The 21,038-nt window shown below is 47.6% G+C and overlaps 1 protein-coding gene across 4 annotated transcripts in view; it reads left to right on the top strand.

The window, feature by feature from the left end:
- The first annotated feature begins 14,452 nt into the window (after positions 1–14,452).
- ZYX (zyxin) overlaps positions 14,453–21,038 on the top strand; it is a 28,216-nt gene continuing 21,630 nt past the window's right edge. Inside the window, exon 1 of one of the 4 annotated variants that reach the window (XM_083420014.1) lies at positions 14,453–15,008. Coding sequence is in view for 2 of the 4 variants with exons in the window: in XM_083420011.1 (XP_083276137.1) it covers positions 16,898–16,931 (34 nt within the window). In the remaining 2 variants the exon portion in view is untranslated. Of the gene's footprint in view, positions 15,009–16,775; positions 16,932–21,038 lie in introns of those variants that run through there. The other 3 variants (XM_083420012.1, XM_083420011.1, XM_083420013.1) reach the window with 3 other exon arrangements.

Here is a 21,038-nt window from a genome sequence, read left to right as displayed (position 1 = left end):
TAGGCACTAAAGGCTAGGAGGTGCTTGTTCAATGTCATTTGAGGGCTGGTGGCTACTAGCTATTTCACACACGACGTTCAGGACCAGGTCAGATGATGGAGACTCTTTGGCAGTTCAAATGCCCAAGTCATTTCGTGTATTCGCTTCTTCCACTTGTACCCTGTCGTTCCGCCAAACAGTGCTGAGATGCTGATTGCCTTTAGGGGCGCTGATGTGGTATTAAAGCTAGCGTTGTGTCTGGATGCTTACCTGTGCCAATGCTCACCTTGTATATTTGTAAGGAACCCGATGGGGCTGGGCCATGGGCCAGCAACCAGGTGAGCCAGGAACCATGGGATAAAGCCAATCAAGACCAAAGCCAGGACAAAGGGACAACCAGAAATAAAGGTAGAGAAAAACAAGGCAGAAGCAAAGAGCAATCAAAGGATGCAGAAACACAAGAACTCAGAGAAGTCTTGATACTTAAGGATCACAGAGCAATGGATCCAAACTACAAGAAAGAAGATTCCACCTAAACATTAGGAAGAACTTCCTGACAGTAAGAGCTGTTCGACAGTGGAATTTGCTGCCAAGGAGTGTGGTGGAGTCTCCTTCTTTGGAGGTCTTTAAGCAGAGACTTGACAACCATATGTCAGGAGTGCTCTGATGGTGTTTCCTGCTTGGCAGGGGGTTGGACTCGATGGCCCTTGTGGTCTCTTCCAATTCTATGATTCTATGATTCTAGGAAGCTGCGTTAGTGGGTTATGAGTATATCAAACTGCTTATGCAGTTGCTGCAACATGCAGTTCAGCTGCCCGCCACATGGGGCAGCCCCACACAGTTCTGAATATTCCTGCCTCTGTGTGTATTTGAGTCCGGACGGAAGCAGATGTTGCACAGAAATGCTCTAAAAATGCCTGGGTTCCACTTTGGGAGCACGGTCAGAGGTGGGAGCTGCTAAGGCACCATCTGTCCATGTTGCAATGGATATATTTCGGTTCTCCCTGAGGATTTGCACAGGCTGCTTTGAGGTTCTAGGCCTTGCCCATCCTGGCTGGCTGAAGGGGTCAGAGCAGATCTGTCCATCTGAGTCTCAGAGATAGCCAGTGAGGCAGCGGGTAACTGAACTTGAGTGGGAGTTTGTTGTGGAAGGAGTGCTGCTCACGCACACAAGTTCAGTGCAGCTGTGCCACAATGGCAAAATGCCAGATTTTTAAGCATTTAATCTGAATTGCCCCTTTCTGTGGAAATTTCCAAAAGCAAGCACCGTCCGTTGTACATCTACAGTCACTGCTGATGTGGAATATTGTTTGTGGTGGGTTGGGACTTTTTTATTGGGGGGGGGGGGTCATGATATATGTGGTGATGTTTCAGTGGACATGCCACATACCCCATCTCCTGTCTGCTCCTCACCAGAGCACAACCAGCCATTTTGTTTCAGACAGGCCAAAGGCCTTTTTCCACCAATCACAACAGGCTGAAGGCATGTTTGAATTTAAACAGCCAAAGCTTGAGGACCTCTTCTTTCACATTCACCACAAAACACAAATGGGGAATTGCCTCAGGGTTTGTAATCATAGTGCATACATTGGGTTGGTTTTAAATAAATAAATAAATAAATAAAACAGAGGTCTTGTGCAAGGCCTCTTTATCACTCTTGTGTGAGTTTTACACAAATATCACTCTTGTTCAAGACATTCGTGTTTAAGGTAAAGGTAAAGGTACCCCTGACCGTTAGGTCCACTTTCAGATGACTCTGGGGTTGTGCGCTCATCTCGCTCTACAGACCGAGGGAGCGAGCGTTTGTCCACAGACAGCTTCCGGGTCATGTGGCCAGCATGACTAAGGCACTTCTGACGAACCAGAGCAGCGCACGGAAACGCCATTTACCTTCCCGTCGGAGCAGTACCTTATTTATCTACTTGCACTTTGACGTTCTTTCGAACTGCTAGGTTGGCAGGAACTGGGACCGAGCAACGGGAGCTCACCCCATTGCGGGGATTCGAACCGCCGACCTTCTGATAGGCAAGTCCTAGGCTCTGTGGCTTAGACCACAGCGCCACACGCGTCTTGTGCAAGGCCCCTTTATCACTCTTGTGTGAGTTTTACACAGATATCACTCTTGTTCAAGACATCCATGTTTAACTTCTGCTAAAAACCCAAACAGGCATGGATATTGCTCAGCCACCTTGAAAAATGCACGAGCCTCCATTTTGCCAATTGCAAAATGTTAAAAAGAAAAAAGATGTGCAGACACAGGTGTAGAAATACTTGTATACCTGGCGCCTCCAGATGCATATACCACCAAGCTCTGTCCCCTGATGTGGACACCAAGCAGCACAGTGACAATGAAAATCGGTGACTGAAACAGGGATTTGTGGAAGGTCTGAAATGACCCATTAGTGTTAAAACTTCCACTGGGAAGGAGCCTTAACTCTGCTGCATTCTCAGCCTTTAGATTCTGCAGCTGTTTTAAACTGTCCACTTTTATAGTTGTTTTGGGGTTGCTTTGTGTGTTTTGTTTGCGTTTAACATTTGTTAAGCTTTATGCGTTTTTGCATAAGTTAGGCCACTTCCGGGGAACCTGAATAATGAGCATTCATCCTGATTGACTTGCAGGGAGAGTATACAATGTTTGCTATTTAATTAACATCCACTCTGAAATATACTCGAAGTCGAGAGTGGATTTCATACTCTTTATTCAGCTCATAGCGGTGAGGAGGAATGGAAGTTCCCCCAGAATGTCTGCCTGATATACATTATTTACACAATGGGCCCCACGTGATTGGCTAGTTCTGGGATTCTCCTGTAGGCCAATCAGGTTGCGGAGTCCCTTCCACCTGGAGCTGGATTGGGTGGCTCCTGTGGACCAATCCGACTGCTGCATTCTGGATCCTATTGTTCCAGGACCAATCAGACTGTTGCATTCTGAATCCTATTGTTCTAGCACCAATCAGACTGCTGCCTTTTGGATCCTATTCAACTCAGTACATTACACCCTCTGATTTGTTTGAGGGGGAAGCCGGGTGACAGTTGCACCAAAGCAAGTGTTCTCCTACGATTCCCAGTACTCTTTCAAGTCATTTTACTTATCACCAAAAAAATATCTGACCTTTAGGGAAAGCTGGCTTGTTGCACAAGACCTTCCAGTGAACTATAGTTGCGCAACTTGAATTTACTAGTTACGTGACAGACTCCTGTCCAAAACAGCAACAGTCTGGAAGCCCCTGGTATGCTGCTTACGAGGAAACTGGTCCTGACCACGGCTGCTGCGTGTCGTGCTGTGCAGACTAATGCGACTTAAGTCACCAAGGCCGTGTGTATCTCTCCTCTATCCCATTAACTACTTCATTATAATCTAATCCCTTTGATTCTGAAAGGTGGATAATTCCTTTTTCTGCTGTTCTGAAGTCTCCCAAGAATGGTAGACATCTTTCCAGGACATATTTGCGCTGCAAATAACCAGGGCGGGGGAAAGGAGGGACATCGCAGAGACTTGTTCCAGGAATCACTGGTGTTATTTTTTCTTTGTTAGTTCTCTTCGTGTCTTTGTTTTTCCAAAACCAACGAGACTACAGATTCCCCAGGAATGCATGAAATCTATAGCCATGACATCATGCTATGAAACCTCCAGGAACACATCCAGCCAGGGCTGAAAGTCTCATGCTGTGAAGATGAAGCAGTACCTGATTATTTGTACAATGTCCGTTCTGGGATAGTTGAGCATAGCTCATATTGCAACTAAATTGTACACCAGCCTGATCACACAGACACTGATCTGAAGTTAATGCTGGTTTCTTGCATCAACCATTCTGTAGCTACACTGGACTCCGCCAAGTCCTTAGAGGTCATATTCAGCGCAATGCTCTCATATGAATGTGTGGCTGGATAAGATGAGACATACAATTTTTTGTCCTCTAAGGATGTATTCACCACCCTTGCTGAACAAGCTTGTTCTGTGTTAATTTAGGCTTGCAGATCAGTTGCAGAGCAAGCTCAGTGAATCTAGTTTAAGGAAATAAATAACACAGGAAACCATGTTTTCATGCCACTCTGGAGAACCAGTTCCACAGTGGCTGGAGCAAAAGTCCTCCCTGAGGCATAATAATAATAATAATAATAATAATTTGTAACCACATTTTTCTGTGCATAAGACGCCCCCATGTATAAGACGACCCCTATTTTTTGAGCCCAAAATTAAATAATTAATTGCAACATTAATTGTATAAGACGACCCCCAATTTTAAACTTAACTTTTTTTGCAGGGAGAATATAGTCTTATACACAGGAAAATACAGTATTTATACCCCATCCATCTGGCTGGGTTTCCCCAGCCATTGTGGGCGGCTCCCAACAGAATATTAGAAACACGCTAAAAGATCAAACATTAAAAACTTCCCTAAACAGGGCTGTTTTCAGGCATCTTCTAAAAGTCAGATAGTTTTTTATTTCCTTGACATCTGGTGGGAGGGCGTTCCACAGGGCGGGCGCCACTACCGAGAAGGCCCCCTGCCTGGTTCCCTGTAACCTCACTTCTTGCAGTGAGAGAACTGCCAAAAGGCCCTCGGAGCTGGACCTCAGTGTAAGCAAAGCAAGAGGGGAAAATGTCCATTTCACAGGTAGCTTTGTGGGAGGGACAAAAACGAATTAATGGCTCATGGCTATCCACTTTGTAGGTCTGTGTAACATCTGAAGACAAGTTCTGAAAAGACACAAAATAGGTAACAAGACAGAACAACACTTTATTGATGAAGAAGAAATAAGTCTTTTGAGTTACACATAAATCTTCATCAGTCAGAATGGAAAATCAAAATGCCAGCCCATACTTATTAGTTTTTAGTTAATCCAGGTGACTTCTTCCTGTGAAAAACCCATTAAGTAAAAACAACGGACTATACATCTGCAGGGATGCGGGTGGCGCTGTGGGTTAAACCACAGAGCCTAGGACTTGCCGATCAGAAGGTCGGCGGTTCGAATCCCCGCGACGGGGTGAGCTCCCGTTGCTCGGTCCCTGCTCCTGCCAACCTAGCAGTTCGAAAGCACGTCAAAGTGCAAGTAGATAAATAGGTACCGCTCCGGCGGGATGGTAAACGGCGTTTCCGTGCACTGCTCTGTGGTCCCTTTACCTTTACCTTTATATATCCGCAGTCATTGCTGATGTAAAAGCCTGTTAACACGCTTTTTCGGGATGGGCAGTTAGTCACAAACAACGTTTTGGCAGGTGGTCCCCATCGTCACCCTGATTCCTCTTGTTCCTCACCTGATGGCACGAGCTGGCCATTTTGTTTCCAGGAGCATACTGTACTTGTGTTTTCCAAGTGCTGAGAGTATGTTTGAATTTTGTTCAGAAGGACTATTCTCTCAAGATCTCAACATGCATGGGGAGTTACCTTGGAGATTGTAACTGAGGGCTCATCTATACTTTTGCTTGACCTGTATTTTGCTTGTGTTGTGTACTGATTAATTCCTCCAGGTCTAAGAGCTTCTCTGCGGCTGCGCCTTGCGAAAATTGGATTTTACCTGCTGAATTGGAACTTTCCATGCACGGAAAATCCAAAGAGAGACTTTGCTTACCGAGCTTCTGATTCAGCAGGTAAGACTGGATTTTCCCAAGGCACAACTGCAGGACAGCAAGAAAAGCTCTCAGACCTGGGGGGAATTAATTGGTATACAATCCAAACAAAATTTGGGGCAAGCAAAAGTGTGATTGAGACCTGAAGTACAAAAAAACCCCATAGAAGTCTTCTGCAAGACCTCTTTACTGGACAGCATCATAAAAAACAGAGACATCACCTTGCCGACGAAGGTCCGTATAGTTAAAGCTATGGTTTTCCCAGTAGTGATGTATAGAAGTGAGAGCTGGACCATCAAGAAGGCTGATCGCCAAAGAATTGATGCTTTTGAGTTACGGTGCTGGAGGAGACTCTTGAGAGTCCCATGGACTGCAAGAAGATCAAACCTCTCCATTCTTAAGGAAATCAGCCCTAAGTTCCCACTGGAAGGACAGATCCTGAAGCTGAGGCTCCAAGACTTTGGCCACCTCATGAGAAGAGAAGACTCCCTGGAAAAGACCCTGATGTTGGGAAAGATGGAGGGCACAAGGAGAAGGAACAACAGTGGACGAGATGGTTGGACAGTTCTCGAAGCTACCAGCATGAATCTGACCAAACTGCGGGAGGCAGTGGATGACAGAAGTGCCTGGCGTGCTCTGGTCCATGGGGTCACGAAGAGTCGGACACGACTAAATGAACAACAACAAAGTATAGCTAAATATCAGTCTTGCACAAGAGCTCTGTATAATTTTTTTAAGCACCAAATGTAAATGGATGTTGCTGCCTTCTGCCCCTAAAAACTCCATTTGCCCATACTGAAGCATGATAGCCAGGGGCTGATAACATTTGCTCTGTGCGCTTTCTGTGAAAAATACGTTTTGAAGATGCACACACAGATACAGAAATACCTATATGTGCATGCCCCTCAAAAGGTGAAGGCGCCAGCTAATAGCAGTCAGGGGAGAAAGGAATTGCATCATGAAAATAGCATTTTATTTTTATATTTAAGAGAATTTATAGACCAGACCCCTTAATATTAAAAAAATAGTGTAAAATATTTATTTTTAAAAATGCTGACAAGATCAAGGGACTTTAAAAAACAAGTAGACATAATAAGGTTATCATAAATATAGATAAAATCAGAATTTAAAAACAAATAGACATAAGTAAATTATATGTCTGGGTAGGCTTGCCTAAGCAAAACAAAATATTAGCAGGTGTCGAAAGCAGAACAGCGAAGGCGAGGGATTCCAGAGCAGACTAGCAGACTGATTTCTAGCAAATGCAGAACACAAACTATATAGCACTTTTGAAAGTGTAAGGTCTGAAGGAGTATAGCTTGACTGAAGCAGTTAAGTCGGCATATATAGGGTAAGCATGGGAGGAAAATGGTTGGACACACATTATCGGGTCCTTTCCCTGAGCTTCGCAGCAACTGTACAGGAAGGCAAATCAGGTAAGCAAACAAATGCCACGACTAGTGTGGGTGCCAATCAGGCAACATTTCAGATACTGTACAAAATACATTGACCAGCAGGGGGCTACAAACTATTACAATGACTTCAGAAGCAGAATGGTATCTTTTAAACCAATTGTCTCATGCCAGCAACAAGAGTTAAAAGTCTCTTAGTTCCTAGGAGCACACCCTTTCCGGTGTTGTCTAGATCAGGGCAGGAGACAAGGTATCAGAAAGGGAGTGGCCGTGTTGAGATAAATGTTTGCCTACCGGTGATAAACTAACTGTTCTCTAGGATAATTTTCTCATTAAGATCTAAAGCTGTTTGCGTTCCTAAATTATTATTTTTTTGCCTCTTACATATTTTGTTGCACTGTAATTAGAAATACCACAATCTATGGGGCAGTATTTCCCAGGTTTTTGATGCCTGTGGAAGATTTCAGTTTCAGATTTCTGACATAAAAACGAAAGCACACTTCCATCTTAACAGTCGGAAATGTTTACTTTTTTAAAGTTCGCAGCAGCAGGAACTACCAGCCCACAGAGAAGTATTCTACTCATGTAGAAACATACTATCTGCCACTTCCTCTGAGAATGAGTCATTCTGCTGTGTTTTTCCATCAAGAATGTTGAACCATGCAGTGGCAACTTGCAGAGCCATCACTAGGAGAGGTTGACTGCAAAAAGGCAACCCCAGAACAGTGAATTACGCTGAGAATTATGCCGCGATGGGGTGAGCTCCCGTTGCTCAGTCCCAGCTCCTGCCAACCTAGCAATTCAAAAGCACGCCAAAAAGTGCAAGTAGATAAATAGGTACCACTCTGGCAGGAAGTTAAACGGTGTTTCCTCACACTGCTCTGGTTTCGATGTTCTGTTGCTCCAGAAGCGACTTAGTCATGCTGGCCACATGAACTGGAAAAACTGCAGACAAACACAAGCTCCCTCGGCCTGTAAAGCGATATGAGTGCCGCAACCCCAGAGTCGTCTGCGACTGGACTTAACTGTCATGGGTCCTTTACTTTTACCTTTTACAATGGGCACAGTCCTTTGAAAGTGGGTACTGTGGAGAGCTTGTTTGTTTGTTGCAATGCACCAGTCATTCTCTTGAAATACAGGCATGAGAAAATATGGGAGAATCGTACGTTGAAAATGTTGTCTATAAGACTAAAAGAAAATTATTATAAATTACAGTGGTACCTCGGGTTACAGATGCTTCAGGTTGCAGACACTTCAGGTTACAGACTCCGCTAACGCAGAAATAGTACCTCGGGTTAAGAACTTTGCTTCAGGATGAGAACAGAAATCGCACGATGGTGGCGCGGCGGCAGCGGGAGGCCCCATTAGCTAAAGTGGTACCTCAAGATTAAGAACAGTTTCAGGTTAAGAACGGACCTCCAGAACGAATTAAGTTCTTAACCAGAGGTGCCATTGTAGTTTGGAGATGGTGTTTAATACCAGTCAGATTAAATCAAATAAACAAGGAATATACGGTGTTTGAAGGGATGCCAGGACACTGGGAATTATGTTCACATGTGGTGGGGGTGTAAAAATGTACAATTTTTCTGGCAGAGGGTGTTTAAGGAGATAACGGAAACCACTGGGTTAAAGCTGACCGAAAGTCCAGAGGTAGCAATATTATCAATTTACGATGGGGTGGAAGGTTCACAGGCTATGAAGGACTTGCTCACAAATTTATTGACACCTGCATGAATTACGATAGCTAGGAAGTGGAAGGGGCAAGGTGAATATAAAATGGAAGAATGGTATAAAGAGGTGTGGGATGTAGCTATTAATGATAAATGAGTGTGTGGCATTAAGGCAAGACGGGGAATATGCAGGAGTAATTATTTTGAGGAGATAGGGAAGGTGTTTGCAGAATTTGCACTGTTAAAACAGAAAGGGGTCAAACCATCGCAAGAGGTGCTGAAATTCTGGGAGGTTAGATAGTTACAATGGAATGGGCCGCACATTTTTATTCTTTTTTATTTATTATTATTATTATTACTTTGTCAAAATAAAGGGGGGGGGGAATACAGGCATAACACATAATTTGGGAATTATTGCTGTGCAGGATAGTGTGCATTGCAGCGATAGCCAATGTGGTGCCTGTCAGACATGGTGGACTACAACTCCCACCAGCCTCAGTCAGCATGGTCAATCGGCAGGGATGATGGGAGTTGTAGTCCAAGACATAGGGAGAGCACTACCTTGGCTTCTCATGGTGTAAAGAATTCTGCTTTTATTCAGAACTGTTTGCCATCACACTACGGCAGCTGACCTTAACTGGGGAGGTGGTATGCTGCAAAGCATGGTTTGCGATCCTTCACTAATGGCTAAGGCGCTTTAGGAGGCAGCAGACATGGTGCTTTGCTGACAGAACGCAAGGTGTGCTGGCGCCATAAGAAATACGCTGGTGGAACAGCACAGACAGGGCCGAGTTGCAGGTGGGAAGACCAAGGGAGGGGCACATTTATGCCACATCCGATACCCCTTCAGTCAGCACCTCCGCTGCTAATTCAACCCCAGTCCTAGCACAACAAATTTCTCTCCCATTGATTTCAACAGAAAGAAGAGGAAGCCCCACAACCGACTCACGCCATCACCACAGAGCATAAGATATGACACAACACCCACTTGCAGCACACCACTATAGACCCCACACAAAGAGGGCAGAACTTAGATGATAGAGCACATAATAATAATAAAATGTTATTTATATCCCGCCCTCCCCAGCCGAAGCTGGGCTCAGAGCGGCTAACAACAGTAAAATGATACAACATTCTAAAACCATTTCATTATAAAATCAGTTCAAATCAGATTAATGGCAACCATTGGGCTAGAGTTCTGTGAGGATTGCCAAAGGAGGGGGTCAGGTTGTGCCCTGGCCAAAGGCCTAGGGGAACAGCTCTGTCTTGCAGGCCCTGCAGAAAGATGTCACGTCCTGCAGGGCCCTAGTCTCTTGTGACAGAGCATTCCACCAGATCGGAGCCACAGCCGAAAAAGCCCTGGCTCTGGTTGAAGCCAGCCTAACCTCTCTGTGGCCCGTGACCTCCAAGATGTTTTTATTTGAAGACCGTAAGGTCCTCCGTGGGACATATCAGGAGAGGCGGTCCCGTAGGTACAAGGGTCCTAGGCTATATAGGGCTTTAAAGGTTAAAACCAGCACCTTAAACCTCGTCCTGTACTCCACCGGGAGCCAGTGCAGTTGGTATAGTACTGACATAAAGCTGCATATCTCTCTGGCATCTCTCAGGTTGCACACACTCAGAGCTCATGGGGTGAGGAGGCTGTGGAGAAGGGACACTGTGGAGAAAGGACTTCGCATGAAACAGCAAGGCCTCAGAACATACCTGAGCACATTGCTAAGCCTCTGCTGCCTAGAACCCTAACAGGCACCTCGCTTTGGACTCCAGACACACAAACATCCAGCACCAAATTCCGTTCCCAACCACTGAGGGTTCCTGGGAGGAGTATACAGAGAAGTAAACAAGGGAAGGGGAGGGACACACTTTATTCCGCTCTAGTTTGATACTGATATCCCTGCCAAGCTATTGCACAGGATTCCAGAGGCCTTGGCCCTCAACCAGGGTCTGTGCTCCTTTGGAGAATAGAGACACGGCTGAGGCTGTTGTAGCTTTAAGAAAGATGGTTTAATTACACACATTTCCACTTTCAGTCTTCATGGAAGTAGTCCAGATCTTACAGCATGGTCGTCTCAAGAGGGGCTTGTTTTCCCCAGCAGTTCAGTGCTGGAATCCAAGGCATCTCTCCCAGCCAGCCTTCAGCCAGCCTGCCCAAGATGGATCCCAATCCTTCTTCTTCCCAGCAACTCTTGCTCAATACTCTCTTTTCCTGTCACCTCACACTCAGTTACCCTAGCAAACATCCAACCCCCAGTCTTTTTGTTCACATCTCAGGACGGGGGGGGGGGGGCAGTTCTCTTGCACTGCCATTGGTGCTCAGTGGCCCTGTATTGTTTCTTAATGACCCGAGCTTGGCCAGGTCAGTTTACATAGGCTAGCCCATGAATTCCTCTGCAGCTTGTATAATAATTCACATAATCAATATCCTTCACATAATCAATATCCTAAAGGTAAAGGTAAAGGGACCCCTGATCATTAGGTCCTGCCGTGCCTGACTCTGGGGTTGCGGCGTTCATCTTGCTTTATTAGCTGAGGGAGCCGGTGTACAGCTTCCGGGTCATGTGGCCAGCATGACTAAGCCGCTTCTGGCGGACTAGAGCAGCACACGGAAATGGCGTTTACCTCCCTGCCGGAGCAGTACCTATTTATCTACTTGCACTTTGATGTGATTTCGAACTGCTAGGTTGGCAGGAGCAGGGACCAAGCAACAGGAGCTCACCCTGTCGCAGGGATTCAAACCGCTGACCTTCTGATCGGCAAGTCGTAGGCTCTGTGGTTTAACCCAATCAATATCCTACCATTTATTAATTTATAGGGTTTTGGGGGATCCCTGCAAACCTATAAGAATGTGATTTTAAGAGTGGAGAGGTGCAGTCCAGAGTCCTTTCTCTCTCTGGCCACTCAGGTTTTCTAGACTGCGATGGGATAGGCCTATGGGGGTGATGCTCCCCCCAGATGCCATGTGGGGAGGAGAGGGAAAATGAGGGAAGGATACCATAGGGGAATGGTATTTTGCGGGATCATGCTGCCTAGCAGGGCTGACCTATCAAACCACAGAGCAGGGGAGGCGGACTGGTCACATGAGCTGTCATGGGCGGCCAGCAGGGCTAGTTATTGGCCTATGCAGCAGTTTTGCTGACTGCATCAGGTGTCCCCGATTGCGGGGGGGGGGGGGGCAGTGCCTGATTTAGGAAAGTGCAGGAAGTTCCCCTGCTCAGGGCCCCGAGCCAAGAGGGCACAAAACAACCACCACTACCAGCCTATATTTATACGGGTACCTACTGAGATCTATAAAAAGCAACTGGATCTATGGGAATTATTGTGAAAACAAGAAATATTTAGGGGGGGGCGCATGCCAAATGTTGGTGTGTCAAATTACCAAAGGGCCTCACCTCTTTCCTGTTGTGGATTTGAAATAGCAACATGGCGGCATCATCCAGATGTTGTTGGATGCCAATTCCCATCAGTCCCAGCCAGCGTGGCCAGTAGTCAGAGATTATGAGAGTTGCAGCCCACAACATCTAGACGGGACCACATTGGCTATGGCTGCTGTGAAACATAAGCTGTTCCACCCACCTAGAGATTCTTTCGCAACCCCTGCAGAAAATCCTCAGGGTGCGTTTTGATCTCTGTGTGCTGCTGTGACCAAGTGGGGTTTGCGGTGCCTATTCAACTCCCAGGAGATCACCTTCTTTTGCCCTTGATGGGACTGTTCTTTGTAAGGCATTTAATAGGGGGCATTTCTTCCCTTTCCCCAGTGGAGGCTTCTAAGTCCTGCTTCCCAGCCCCAGGTAAAAGGCCACTGGAAGTCAATGTGGTCCATGTGTGCCGGCAGGCTGCTCTCCTTGCCTCTCTTGCCCCCCACTTCCTTGGGCAGCTTGCCAGGATTGTCTTTCCCACTCCAAGTGGCTTTTGAACCCTTGTCCCAGGAGGACTGGCTTCCTCTTGTCCTGGAAGCCACGTGGGTGCCATGTTGTGCCCCTTTTGCCCCTTCAGATGTTGCGCTCAAAAATGGCAGGGATTGGCGTCAAGGGATTCGAGCCAAATCACTTCCTAGCTGTGCCGGTGGGAGCATGAGGATGTCTGCATGTTGTGGCAATTCTGAGGACGTGTCCCTATTACTCAGTTCACTGGCTGCCACTGTGTCCACACGACATGTTGACACAGAGACAATCTGGGCTGGGTGTGTTGGTTATTTCCCCATTTCTGTATATTTTCTTGGTGTTGTATTTCCCCTCACTGAGCAGGCATTGGGAGTCTTTTGCTTTTTGTAAATCACATAGAAGTCTTTAGTTTGTGTAGACACTAACTTTATTTTTTATTTTTTATTTCGCTTGCATAGCAGTGGTGTATCTCCAGCACAAGCTAGGAACAGGATTTCTCAGTCTTTATTAGTCACCTGAATCGTGCAAGACAGACAAGGTTGTACAGTGGTACCTCGGGTTACATATGCTTCAGGTTACAGACTCCGCTAACCCAGAAATAGTACCTCAGGTTAAGAACTTTGCTTCAGGATGAGAACAGAAATCGTGCTCCGGCGGCGTGGCGGCACCAGGAGGCCCCATTAGCTAAAGTGGTGCTTCAGGTTAAGAACAGTTTCAGCTTAAGAATGGACCTCTGGAACGAATTAAGTACCTAACCCGAGGTACCACTGTATAGAAATGCAGACCTCACAGACTCCATCAGCTAAAATTAAAGAGACAGCATTGCATAGGTGAATTCTTCGTAGGGGAAAAAATGAATCTATACCTAAGGGGGTCCCAGAAGCAAACCACAAATCGGGAATGGGAAAGAGACGACGTCTTGTGGGCTGCAGTCCAGGACGGAGAAACACCACAGATATATTCGAAGAACTGTATCCCTCCCACTCCACCCCCCTTTGTGGCCCTCATGTCAGGAGACCTCCATCATTCCTGATGCTTCTGAATGGCGCCATTCAAGTTAGGAAGGGAGTTCCTATTGTACCCTGAACTCGCACTCCAGGCTAGAGAAGACAAGAAGAACACACACACACACAAACAAACAAAAAACCCCCATGTTGGGTCATGATAACACTGGGTTTTTTGTATGTGGAAAGAACAAACTTCCTCACAGTTTTCTAAGAGGAAATTCTGAGTCAGATGCTAGCCTTGCAGCTGGTTGGGGCAGGGAGGGGAGGGAGTGGGTGGGTGGGTGGGTGGAGGAGAAGCCAAGGCAGACCCTGACTCATCAAGAACAGCTTTTTGGAGGGGGGCGCGCGCCTCCAAAGGAAATGAAGTCATTCCTAGAGGGAGAAAGGGAGTGAGGCTGCAGGAGGCGAACTCAAGATGTACATTAAAGGGGGGGGGGAACACACCCAGAGAGTCAAGGTGGTTTTGGAGAAAGGGTGAGGGGAAGAGATTAGCAAAAGTATGAAGGAAACCACAAACCTCACCAGGGCCTTGAGCTGAGGGCCGGGGGGGGGGGGACAGGGGCCACGAAAAGGGCTGGGGGAGGAATGAAACACCAAAAGGCAGGCCAGAGAAACGGAGACGCATTAACCTGTGCGCTGCCGCCTTTCCCATTCCTTCCGGACTGCAATCTTAACGCATCCTTATACTACTGAACTCTTGTCTCGAGGCTTCCTTCTCAGCAGTTTTTGAGGCTTGGGGCGCTAACGTGGCGAACTTTCACCTACTGGGAAAAACACTCAACAGATCCTCCGTGGGGGATCGAGTAGAACACCAGGCCTATGGGGGCTAGTGAACTCGGGGAGGCGGGCGCCGCTTACTTCCGAGGAAGCCCAAGGAGGAGGGCGTTGCGCACGCGGTTAGTCTTAGGAGGCGGCCCCCACACCGCATCGGGCCGCCGGGCCCCACAGAGCAAAAACATGCCCAGGCTCGGACTCATCGAGGGGCTGCAGCCTTTTGGGAGGGGAGGAAGCCCCCTCCTCCTCTTCTGCGTGGTCGCCGGCAGCCTCCCCTCCTTGCCACATTCCCCGATGAGTGAGCTCAGCTGTTCGCTCCGAGCAGCCTCTCTCCTTTTATGGTCAAACAGCTTGGGCAGAGCCGAGGCTCCCTTAAAAAAAAAAAAAGAAAAGAAAAAGTTGCGATCAGCTCGGAAGTGTCGGGGCTACAACAGCTCCTTTTTCCTCCGCCCCCTCCGAGCTTCTTCAACACCCCTTCTTGGCAAAAGCAGCTTCAGAAAGTTGCGCGCGGGCCAGGCGAGCACAACCCTCCTGGCCGCGGGGAGGAGTCGCGAGGAGAGGCTGTGATCCTCAGCTGCAGCAGCAGCAGCGCGCACAGTCCTCGTTCAGGTCCCCCGGGGATCCCAGGGCAGCTCTCTTTCGCTGCGCCCTAAAGCTGCGCCACCCGCCGCCGCCGCCGCGGCTCCTGCTGGGACCAGATAATTACCCTCTAGGTAAGGCTGCCTTCTCCTTGGAGAAACCTTCCGGGCTTCCTTCCACCTCCCCACCCCCCGGAAGCTCTACCGTGGTTTTAAGAGCTCTTAAAACGTGTGCCTCGTGCTCGAAGGGAGGGCTAGGTGCCCCTGCCTCCTCGGAGGCACCGGCGGGCCGGATGGATTGTCGCGCGGGCCACTTTTGCGCACATCCCCGTTGCAACGCGGGGCTTGGCTGAGTGCGCGTAAAAGTTTACGCGCGCGTAAAGCTGCACAGCCGGAGGCATTTGGGAAAAGAGCGAGAAACTAGGGGCGCGTTTCCTCGAAAGTGCCCTGGATCGCGGGGGGTTTACTCTCGAGGAAGTCTAGGATCGCAATAGGGTGGTGGTGGGGAAAACGCTCCCGTGGGCGAGAGATTTGCAGGATTGCCGAGCGCCCCTCCTCCTCCTCCTCCTCCTCCTCTGGGGAAACGGTGACGAGGCGCGCCGCGCCGTTGCCGTCCGGTCTCTCTGGCGAGCCCCCCTCCCCTCCTGAAGGGAAATACCTCCGGCAGTCTCCTCCTTTCTCTTGTTAAAGGGTTGGCAGCGGCTGAAAGCGGAGAAGCGGCCTGGGAGTTGCTCCCTGCCTGCTTTGGAGCTGCAGGAAGGGGTGTGCGCCCGCCTCGGCCCGGAGCATTTTTCCAGATGTTTGAGTCGAAGTAGCGGGAAGAATCCGCAAGGTTGGGCAGCGGGGAGGGGGCGACGCAACTGTTGCGATATGTCGGCGCCCTTTACAGGGAGGCTGGCTTGCTGCATCAAGACTTCAAGTTCACTTCTTTTCGGCCAGACTTTTCCCCTACTTTCAGCAAAGAAAAGGGGTGTGGACGTGTCAGCCGCTTGTATTAGACTGAGCATAGGCCGCACTGTTATTTCTGCACACGCGCGTTCTCCAGCTTATTGCGGTCTACACAAGAAAGTACTTTTTACTGCTTTTTGATCACAAAGCAGAAAAGAAGAAGCGCTGAGATCCCTAGAAACAGTGGATCCCTGCAGGCGCGTGGGGGCGGGGGGGGGGGAGAGGGAAAGAATGGTATAGCAAGAATCTTGCATCCTGTTCCTGAGCTGCTTGGGTGTTTGCCCAGCTAGCATTGGAGAACCTCTCTGTTCCGAAGCAGTCTACCTTTAAATGCCAAATGCTGTGCACAGACCACAGGAGAAGGCTGGTGCATTTATTCGTGCCCTAAAGAGCTTAATTCAGTGGCCCCTGCTACGGATAGGATGCTGGAGGAAACTTGGTTTGATCCAGCAAAGGGGACTCTTGCCTTGGGGTGATCCTGGACAACCTTACCGGTTTAAAAGCTCAACCAGTGAGTTTGCACATTATGGGAGAAGGATAACTGGAGTTATTTTGAGCAGGCCATCAGTGTCTTTGGAAAACAGAACTGAGAGTTTGCTGCGTTAATTTCTCAAAGTTCTGGTATGACTCTCCATATACAGTGGTGCCTTGCAAGACGAAATTAATTCGTTCTGCGAGTTTTTTCGTCTTGTGAATTTTTCGTCTTGCGAAACACGGTTTCCCATAGGAATGCATTGAAAAAGGCGCAAGACATTTTCGTCTTGCGAAGCAGGCCCATAGGGAAATTCGTCTTGCGAAGCAACTCAAAAAAACAAAAAACTCTTTCGTCTTGCGAGTTTTTCGTCTTGCGAGTCATTCGTCTTGCGAGGTACCACTGTATATGTGTGTGAGATGGTTGGACAGTGTTCTCGAAGCTGCGAACATGAGTTTGACCAAACTGCGGGAGGCAGTGGAAGACAGGAGTGCCTGGCGTGCTCTGGTCCATGGGGTCACGAAGAGTCGGACAGGACTAAACAACAAATATTTTCTACATCAGTGGAAGATCATGTCAACCTTTTCACTGGACAGACACAGAAATGATACGCGCTGGGTTTTCCTTCAGAACAATCAGTATGCAATAACAGAAAGGGGTGTGGTCTAGGGTTGGGAGAGATGTTGCGGGCTGACTTTTAACGGTGCTCCGACTAGCTAGTTTCACTTCCCTGCTGGCCATAGTTCATGAGCTGCCTTTATGCCTCAAATGCTAAAATGTTGGGCCGTGTTAAACAGACCTGCTAAATTTAGGACGTGTGTGGGCTGCGTCTCTTTAGGGTTAGATGAATGCACAAACCTGCCCAGTTCATCATCTGATTCTAGGGTGGGCCTGCTATTATTTAAGACACATCAGCCAAGCTACTAGACCACAACGTTTACTATGTCTTAAAATAAGAGCCGAACAGGAAACTCCTGACTCCACCCAGATGCTTTTATTAAGCCCAGTGCCACCTAGTGACTAAACTATATGATGGCACATACACAAACATACCTGCCTAACCTGTGACCCACCAATCGTAGCACAACACACCAGCCATTAATACTGGCTTATGGGCTTATAGAAATTAGAAGGGAACTTGGTGTTCATCTACTCCAACGCTGTTCAAGGCAGGATCTGAGATCTTATGATGAAGGGCAAGGCAGACATTTCTTGTGTATTTCCAGAGCCTTATTGGGAATGGCAGAAGCCAAAAGATCTATATGGCCATTATATACAGTCAGCAGAACCAAGCGATAAAGCTTTTTGCAGGACTGTGAAACTTAATGCACTGCAGGTAGTACGGTGGCATTTCTGAATTCCTCCTGAGAAAACCCTCCTGCACTTAGACAGCTAGCACAGAAGGGAAGGCTAGGCTGATGAACACAGCTGTTTTTCTAGGCTTAGAGCGCTGCCATCAAAGAACATTCGTTCTTCACCCACTGCCTGAAATGGTGCAGCCCATGAAAAGCTTCACCGTTTGTTTCTGCTCAGTGTATAAACTGGCTCCCGGTCAACGTTCCTCCCCTCTGTCAGAATTCACTCTGCACCAGCTCACACGAGCCTGGTGTTAATCCCTTTATTGAGAGGCCTACAATAGCCAGATTATATCATAATTTGTATTTAACAGGGTTTGTCCATCATGCCACTGATTGCATAGTCCCCAAAAAGTTTCTGCAGGAAATCTCGCACTTAATAGGCAACAGCTTATTTGCTAAAATGTTCCTTATCCTACAGGGATGCAGCCCTACAGTTCCTAATTGTTGTTTCCCCGTTGGCTATTTAATTGCAGAAGGTTCAGTGGGTGGGTGCCAGTTGACTTGACTGCGTGCCTAAATCGTCGAGAGATGCACTGTGATAACTGCGTGCAACATTAATGTCTCGCAACCAATGAAACTGATCTGTAGAAAACACAGCTTGAAAAAAGAGACAGTGCATGCATTTTTGTAAACTAGGAAATCTTTAATAATAATATAAAAAGAGATGCACTGTGAGATTATAGTTAACCGGCAGAAACTGTGGTGGGCAATATTGTCAGACGTCCCGCCCTTCAACACCCCAGGCAGAAATACTTGGATAGTGAACATATCATGAGTGTTTTATTTAAAATGTGTTTTAACCTTTCCAGCAGCTCCTAGTGACCACCTCCGACAATAAACAACATATATGCTTTCCTTTCAGAGGCTCTCAGGGTGACTTACACATAAGAGCTATAAAAGCAAAATGACTTTTCATGTTAAATGCTACACATACACCTACAAACAGGTATTCCCTTTACAACGAGCCAACTAGAGGAATACGTATTTTAACTGGTCTTCAAATCTTTGCAATAGAAATGGTCTGGTGTGGTTCCCTGTGAACAGAATTCTCTAAGAAAGGTGCCACCACTAAGAAAGCCCCGCTCTTTGCAGCTGCCATTGGCCTCTAATGCAGAAATCTGAAGGGTTTCACTTGCATCTTTGGGCAGCGTTAGAACATAGGAATAAATGTTTCTTGAGCATAGGCTGCTTAAGAATGATTCTCTCCCTAAAGCAGCCTTCCCCTACCTCGTGCCCTCCAGATCCTGTTAGACTACAGTTCCCATCATCCCTGATCACTGGCCGTGCCTACTGGGGCTGATGGGAGTTGGAGTCCAACTAGCATCTGGAAGGCACTAGGCTGTCGTCCCAAGAACATGGTCAGGGCCATCTCTGCTTTTTGGCAACAGCTTGGCTGCTTTACACCCCAATCCCTCTCAAATAACTGCAAGATGAGGTAGTGCCAGAGCTGTCCTGGAGTCCAGGAACGTCTTCTTCCCTCTGGGCAAACTTGAAAACTCGTTGGGGCATGCCCCAGTCTTTCCTGTCCATGTGAACAGTGGGTGTGTTGACTGCATCTCATAGCTCTCCCATTTGGTTTCTGATACGCGATACACATGTCTTGAGTTGTGTCCAAGTGTTTCTCAATGGCTCCCATATCTGGATTCCTTGAAACCCTGTTCGGCTCCCTTTTCATCTGCGGACACTTCATTTCAAGTGTCACTTAAGGAACTGGCTGCAAATCATAAGAAGGAGTGTTGACTTCTCTTGGGTTGGGGCTGGGGATGAGGTCACTAGCAAGGGAGAGAAAGAGTAAGATGAGCAGGGCAGCTGCTTGAGAGCAAGTGGGGAAACGGCGTTGTCCTGAGGTTGAGGAGACGGGAACAGCTGCCCGGTCTATGCAATTCAGTGTCTCCATGGGGCAGCTGACTCTCTTGCCTTCGAAACCATGTTGTGCTCTTCCATTTTTTCCTCCTTTTGGTTAATGCACCAAGTACAAGCTGCAAATTTAAGAGAACCAAAACATTTTGCCTTTAAACCAGCAAAGGGATTTTGAAAAAAATCACTTGAGATTGAGGTGGACTGGCCTTAACTCTCGCCAAGGGCAGAATGTAGCAGGAAGCTGCCAAATGCTGGGAAAGTCAGAAGGCCTAATGGGAAAGTCCTGTGTGGGAAACAGGGCATCTTGGAGCATTTCTTTGTCGTGGGATTTTATGCTGGAGAGATTTGGCAGGCTCCAGAGTAGGCTGGTTCCAGTCTTGCCACATGTAGAAGATGCCCATGGACTCATCAGTAAATTCTGTCTCCGCATGCGTCCAACCGGAAGCTTTCAGTGATGTCATTTGAGGCCTTGGCTCTGCCTTCCCACAACTTGGTGCCCTGCAGATGTCGTTGGACTACAAATCCCATCATTCCTGTGCAGTGGCCGTCCTAACCGGGAATGATGGGAGTTGGGCACCAAGTGTGTTTGTTTGTTTATTTATAAAATTATTGACATGCCTATATCATAAAATATTTTGGGGGGGATTATTAAAAGGGGTGGTGGCAAAGCACAATTAGAAGCAATAGAGACAGTCATTAAAATGACCAGCAAATTAAACAGCTGCAAAGGGACTCCTGAAAATCTGAAAGGAGGGTGCCCGCTGCCTCCCTGCTGGAAGTGTGTTCCACAGCTTGGGTCTGGCGACACGAAATACTTATAGAACTCACTCTCATAGAGTGATAGAGTTGGAAGGAATCCTGAGGATCATCTAGCCCAACCCCCTGCAATGTAGGAATATGCAGTTTTTGTTTACAACACCGTATAGGGATTGGACCTTGGTATTATCAGCACCGTGCCCTAACCAACTGAGCTATGTCTCGGCTGTGGAGGCCAGTTGGGCATTGGGACAGCCCAGTCGGTAGAGCATGAGACTCTTAATTTCAGGGTTGTGGGTTTGAGCCCCACGTTGGGCAAAAGATCTCTGCATTGCAGGGGGTTGGACCACTAGATGAACTTTGTGTCTCCTTCCAACTTTGCGATTCTGTGAATCATGATTCTGTGAATCTCAGCGATTCAACTGGGAGGTTACAGGGAAGGACTGCATTGGAAGAGGTCAGGAAGGGTCTTGTATGATGGTGGGACACCCCCACCAGGCGGTGATAGGCTTCCTGTTGCGTTTTGTTTGGGGGGTCAGCTTTGAAGCCCATTGGAAGTTGATGGGTGTTGTTGGCAAGCTTGGATTGCTCAGTCAGCAAGAACCTTGGAAATGGGCCCCATGGTGGATTTGGGGTGGGCTGTGTTGACCCTCTCAATACCTCTGTTTACTTTGAGGGGAATGTCGGTGGCAGACTCGTTTTGCTGGACTGCTCTCTCAGCCTTCGTAGAGTCCAGAGTGTTGTGGAAGTACCAGTAGAACAAGATATTTG

Source organism: Podarcis tiliguerta, assembly GCF_965153285.1.
Source record: "Podarcis tiliguerta genome assembly, chromosome: 17".
NCBI classification, from domain to species: domain Eukaryota; kingdom Metazoa; phylum Chordata; class Lepidosauria; order Squamata; family Lacertidae; genus Podarcis; species Podarcis tiliguerta.
The sequence above is the reverse complement of the archived record's forward strand: the minus strand, read 5'-3'. Positions and strand labels throughout refer to the sequence as shown.